Source organism: Heterodontus francisci, chromosome 2, assembly GCF_036365525.1.
Source record: "Heterodontus francisci isolate sHetFra1 chromosome 2, sHetFra1.hap1, whole genome shotgun sequence".
Classification (NCBI taxonomy): Eukaryota; Metazoa; Chordata; class Chondrichthyes; order Heterodontiformes; family Heterodontidae; genus Heterodontus; species Heterodontus francisci.
Genome location: NC_090372.1, coordinates 76,589,697 through 76,595,775, shown reverse-complemented (window position 1 = coordinate 76,595,775; position 6,079 = coordinate 76,589,697). Strand labels below are relative to the sequence as shown.

At 61.2% G+C, this 6,079-nt stretch overlaps 1 protein-coding gene across 2 annotated transcripts in view; it reads left to right on the top strand.

Annotated features, from left to right (window-relative positions):
* The first annotated feature begins 1,060 nt into the window (after nucleotides 1-1,060).
* jazf1b (JAZF zinc finger 1b) overlaps nucleotides 1,061-6,079 on the top strand; it is a 454,958-nt gene continuing 449,939 nt past the window's right edge. Inside the window, exon 1 of one of the 2 annotated variants that reach the window (XM_068059392.1) lies at nucleotides 1,061-1,233. In XM_068059392.1, coding sequence (XP_067915493.1) covers nucleotides 1,119-1,233 — 115 coding nt within the window. In that variant the 5' untranslated portion in view covers nucleotides 1,061-1,118. The remainder of the gene's footprint in view (nucleotides 1,234-6,079) is intronic. The other variant, XM_068059401.1, reaches the window with a different exon arrangement.

Here is a 6,079-nt window from a genome sequence, read left to right as displayed (position 1 = left end):
CTCAAGAAAACGAACATTCTGGGACAGGACGTCAGAAATGCTCCATCCATCAATATCGGCGACCACGCTCTGGATGTGGTTCAAGAGCTCACCTACCTAGGCTCAACTATCACCAGTAACCTGTCTCTCGATGCAGAAATCAACAAGCGCATGGGAAAGGCGTCCGCTGCTATGTCCAGACTGGCAAAGAGGGTGTGGGAAAATGGCGCACTGACACGGAACACAAAAGTCCGAGTGTATCAAGCCTGTGTCCTCAGTACCTTGCTCTACGGCAGCGAGGCCTGGACAACATACGTCAGCCAAGAGCGACGTCTCAACTCATTTCTTCTTCGCTGCCTCCGGAGAATCCTTGACATCAGGTGGCAGGACCGTATCTCCAACGCAGAAGTCCTCGAGGCGGTCAACATCCCCAGCATATACATCCTACTGAGCCAGCGCCGCTTGAGATGGCTTGGCCATGTGAGCCGCATGGCAGATGGCAGGATCCCCAAGAGCTCATCACTGGTATCAGACCCACCGGCCGTCCATGTTTCCGCTTTAAAGATGTCTGCAAACGCGACGTGATGTCCGGTGACATTGACCACAGGTCGTGGGAGTCAGTTGCCAGCGATCGCCAGAGCTGGCAGACAGCCATAAAGGTGGGGCTAAAGAGTGACAAGTCGAAGGGACTTAGCAGTTGGCAGGAAAAAAGACAGAAGCACAAGGAGAGAGTCAACTGTGTAACAGCCCTGACAACCAATTTTTTCTGCAACGCCAAGAGTCTGTCACTCTAGAATTGGCCTTTATAGCCACTCCAGGCGCTGCTTCACAAACCACTGACCACCTCCAGGCGCTTATCCATTGTCTCTCGAGACAAGGAGCCCAAACAAAAAAGATGATATTATGTAGGGCTTTATAAAAATTAATAAATTTAATTGGGAATAAAACAGCTTTTTTAATATAAAGAAAATACTGTCTTTGCTTATATGCAAGTGGAGTGAAAGGGCCGGTCTGTGAGGAGTGCTGTAGGTGTAAGAGTGTGGGTGGGTGTCCCTGCTCTCAGTCACTCAGTGTCCCCGCCCCGCTGCCCTCCCCTCCTCTCCCGCTGCTGCTGCCGCCGCCTGGACCCATGTAGCACCATGACAGGGATCGCCGCCGCCTCCTTCTTTTCCAATACCTGCCGCTTTGGGGGCTGCGGGCTGCACTTCCAGACCCTGGGGGAGCTCATCGAACATATCGAGGACAACCACATCGGTAGGCGGGGAGCAGGGCCGTGGGGATAGGAAGGGAGGTAGTGCCCGACCGCGCTGCTAGCAGCAGCGGCTAGCGTGGAGCGGCCGGGGGTTACTGGGTGGGGCGCTATCCTGCTGCTCCTCCGAGTGCTCCCCCACTGACCCCCGGTCAGGCTTTAAGCCGAGGCCCCGTAGGGCCCCTGCCCACAGGCCGCGTCCAACCCAAAGCTGCTCAGTGACCCCCCCCCCCTCCTCCGCCGTGCCGACGCTAGGTGCGGTTTAGGGGAACCCGATCAGTGGGGAGGGCGGACGGTGTCAATTTGAGGCCTGGGGCCGATCGGGGCAATTTAGCCGCTGTCATGGCAACGGCTGCAGTGGCTGGGCCTGGCGTGTGGCCGTTTCCCGGGAGGGGCGGGGCCGGGCCGGGTTGGGGTGGAGCCTGGGCTGAGTTCGGTTGGGGGTTATTTGGGTGGTGGTCTGTAACCCGGGGGCGGGGAGACAGGGAAGGGAGATGATTGAGGGGAGGGTGGTATCTGACTTATAAGGAGGTTTGCACTGTTGGGCGGAGTTGAGACGCAAACCCCTCTTTACAACTTGAGTTTTTAAGAGGATGGTTAACAATTTTTATGCCATTTGAAACAAATTCCTCCATCTCCAAAAAAGTTTGGTAATTTGTCCTGTTGAAGATTTAGACCGGGACTGTCAAACCAAATTTACACCGTGTGTCTGATTCACATCCTGGCACTCAGCTGGGTTACAATCTGCAAAGTTATTTGGCCACACTGGGTAACATTTGTTAAGTGTTTTGCCCAGTTTTGGATGTGAAATTGTTACAAGGAATACCAAATTCTGGACATGAGATCCTGCACCTAACTTATTCCAATGGCACGGCTGATGCTCCTCAATGTTTCAAGGCCATCGCAGTGAATACCTGAAATAAGTTTCAGATTGATTAAAATATGCAGAGGATTCTGAACCTATTTCAGGACACTTTTGCAAAATGAATGGAAAAAATCTAGGTGGGGCATGCACTGTGCAAGCTCCGAATAGTTTTTGTCCAGTGGTTCTTAAAGGGACCAGGTGCAGGAGTGCTCTTCCCAGTTCTGCATACTGTGGACTAACGCTGACCCATACTTGGCCCCTCTGCAATTCACTGCTCCATGTATTGGAGGTTGTGATGTAAAAACAAGGCGTGTAGCTGAACGCACACATTTGGAATCTTCTGTCTATACCTTTTTCCTCATTTGCCCACCATTGGAATCAGTAAAGTTCTCGAATTTCACTCACCCCTTTACTGGTTGCTTCTGAATCAACTTTGCTCCCACTCACCATGTTGCAGCTGCTGCTCTTGGCTCTGCAGGCAATGCTGCGCGCACACCATTCCCTGGTTATTTCTTGTACAACACCTCCCCCCTACAAGCCCGACACCCCCACCCCCCCCCAATTTCTGCCTTCCACCACTTAAGCCCCAATCTCGCAAACCCCTGATACCTAGTTTCTTGTTCTCCCCCATACAAGTTCAACTTCCACCTAACCCCAGTCCCCGTTTCTAGCCCAAACCTCTATCTCCCAGGTCCCAATTCATAGTCTGACCATCGAGCTATTTCCCAAACCCGATTTGTCACTCTCCCTTTCTCCCCAAGAACCTATCCTTTGATCCCTAGTCACCCTCTCCCACTATCTAAAGCCACAATCTCTCTCCTAACCCTTCCGCGGCCCTGAACTCCCTGGCCCCATCCTCCTCTGGGTCACTGTCTCCCTAACCCCCATCCTCTCCCGGGTCACGGTCTTCCTGACCCCCACCCTTCCCCTCCTCCTCCATTCCCCTCCTCCTGCCTCCCCCTCCTCCTCCCCCCTTCCTCCTCCCCCTGGCGCAGTGGTTAGCACCGCAGCCTCACAGCTCCAGCGACCTGGGTTCAATTCTGGGTACTGCCTGTGTGGAGTTTGCAAGTTCTCCCTGTGTCTGCGTGGGTTTCCTCCGGGTGCTCCGTTTTCCTCCCACATGCCAAAGACTTGCAGGTTGATAGGTAAATTGGCCATTATAAATTGCCCCTAGGATAGGTAGGTGGTAGGGAAATATAGGGATAGGTGGAGATGTGGTAGGAATATGGAATTAGTGTAGGATTAGTATAATTGGATGGTTGATGGTCGGCACAGACTCGGTGGCCGAAGGGCCTGTTTCAGTGCTGCATCTCTAAAACTGAAAAAAACTTCCCCTCCCGCTCTTGTTCCGCCCCTTCCCCTCCTGCTCCTGTTCTGCCCCTTCCCCTCCCGCTCCTGTTCTGCCCCTTCCCCTCCCGCTCCTGTTCTGCCCCTTCCCCCTCCGCTCCTGTTCTGCCCCTTCCCCTCCCGCTCCAGTTCCGCCCCTTCCCCTCCCGCTCCCGTTCCGCCCCTTCCCCTCCCGCTCCCGTTCCGCCCCTTCCCCTCCCGCTCCCGTTCCGCCCCTTCCCCTCCCGCTCCCGTTCCCCCCTTCCCCTCCCTCTCCCTCTCACCGTTCCGCCCTTTCCCCTCCCGCTCCTGTTCCCCCCCCTTCCCCTCACGCTCCTGTTCCCCCCTTCCCCTCCCGCTCCTGTTCCCCCCCCCTTCCCCTCATGCTCCTCCTCCCCCCTTCCCCTCATGCTCCTCCTCCCCCCTTCCCCTCCCGCTCCTCCTCCCCCCTTCCCCGCCCGCTCCTCCTCCCCCTTCCCCTGCCGCTCCTCCTTCCCCCCTTCCCCTCCCGCTCCTCCTTCCCCCCTTCCCTCCCGCTCCTACTCCTCCCTTCCCCTCCCGCTCCGACTCCTCCCTTCCCCCTCCCGCTCCTCCTCCCCCCTTCCCCTCCCGCACCTCCTCCCCCCTTCCCCTTCCGCTTCTCCTCCCCCTCCCCCTCCCGCTCTCCTCCTTCACCTCCCTCTCCCCCCCCTCCCTCTCCCTCCCTCTCCCTCCCTCTCCCTCCCTCTCCCTCCCTCTCCCTCCCTCTCCCTCCCACTTCCCTCCCTCTCCCTCCCTCTCCCTCCCTCTTCCTCCCTCTCCCTCCCCATCCCTCCCCCTCCTTCCCCTCCCCCTCCCTCTCCCTCCCCCTCCCTTCCCCTCCCTCTCCCTTCCCCTCCCTCTTCCCCTCCCTCTCCCTTCCCTCCCCTTCCCCTCCCTCTCCCTTCCCTCCCCCTTCCCCTCCCTCTTCCCATCCCTCTCCCTTCCCCTTCCTCCCCCTTCCCCTCCCTCTCCCTTCCCTCCCCATTCCCCTCCCTCTCCTGTTCCCTCCCTTCCCCTCCCTCTCCCCCCCTTCCCCTCCCGCTCCTGTTCAACCCCTTCCCCTCCCCTCTCGCTCCTGTTCACCCCCTTCCCCTCCCCTCCCGCTCCTGTTCACCCCCTTCCCCTCCCCTCCCGCTCCTGTTCCCTTCCTTCCCCTCCGCTCCTGTTCCCCCCCTTCCCCTCCCGCTCCTGTTCCCCCCCTTCCCCTCCCGCTCCTGTTCCCCCCCTTCCCCTCCCGCTCCTGTACCCCCCCCTTCCCCTCCCGCTCCTGTTCCCCCCCTTCCCCCTCCCGCTCCTGTTCCCCCCTTCCCCTCCCGCTCCTGTTCCCCCCTTCCCCTCCCCTCCCGTTCCCCCCTTCCCCTCCCGCTCCTGTTCCCCCCCCCTTCCCCTCCCGCTCCTGTTCCCCCCTTCCCCTCCCGCTGCTGTTCCCCCCCTTCCCCCTCCCGCTCCTGTTTCCTCCCCCCCTTCCCCTCCCGCTCCTGTACCCCTCCCGTTCCTGTTCCCCCCCTTCCCCTCCACCCCCCCATTCCCCTCTTGCTCCTGTTCCCCCCTTCCCCTCCCGCTCCTGTTCCCCCCCATTCCCGTCCCGCTCCTGTTCCCCCCCTTCCCCTCCCGCTCCTGTTCCCCCCCTTCCCCTCCCGCTCCTGTTCCCCCCCTTCCCCTCCCGCACCCCCACTTCCCCTCCCGCTCCTGTTCCCCCCCTTCTCCTCCCGCTCCTGTTCCCCCCCTTCTCCTCCCGCTCCTGTTCCCCCCTTCCCCTCCCGCTCCTGTTCCCCCCTTCCCCTCCCGCTCCTGTTCCCCCCTTCCCCTCCCGCTCCTGTTCCCCCCTTCCCCTCCCGCTCCTGTTCCCCCCCTTCCCCTCCCGCTCCTGTTCCCCCCTTCCCCTCCCGCTCCTGTTCCCCCACTTCCCCTCCCGCTCCTGTTCCCCCCCTTCCCCTCCCGCTCCTGTTCCCCCCCTTCCCCTCCCGCTCCTGTTCCCCCCCTTCCCCTCCCGCTCCTGTTCCCCCCCTTCCCCTCCCGCTCCTGTTCCCCCCCCCTTCCCCTCCCGCTCCTGTTCCCCCCCTTCCCCTCCCGCTCCTGTTCCCCCCCCTTCCCCTCCCGCTCCTGTTCCCCCCCCTTCCCCTCCCGCTCCTGTTCCCCCCCTTCCCCTTCCGCTCCTGTTCCCCCCCTTCCCCTCCCGCTCCTGTTCCCCCCCTTCCCCTCCCGCTCCTGTTCCCCCCCTTCCCCTCCCGCTCCTGTTCCCCCCCCTTCCCCTCATGCTCCTCCTCCCCCCTTCCCCTCATGCTCCTCCTCCCCCCTTCCCCTCCCGCTCCTCCTCCCCCCTTCCCCTCCCGCTCCTCCTCCCCCCTTCCCCTCCCGCTCCTCCTCCCCCCTTCCCCTCCCGCTCCTCCTCCCCCCTTCCCCTCCCGCTCCTCCTCCCCCCTTCCCCTCCCGCTCCTACTCCCCCCTTCCCCTCCCGCTCCTACTCCCCCCTTCCCCTCCCGCTCCTACTCCCCCCTTCCCCTCCCGCTCCTCCTCCCCCCTTCCCCTCCCGCCTATCCTCCCCCTCCCCCTCCTCCCTTCCCCTCCCCCCTATCCTCCCCCTCCCCCTCCTCCCTTCCCCTCCCCCTGCTCCCTTCCACTCCCCCTCCTCCCTTCCA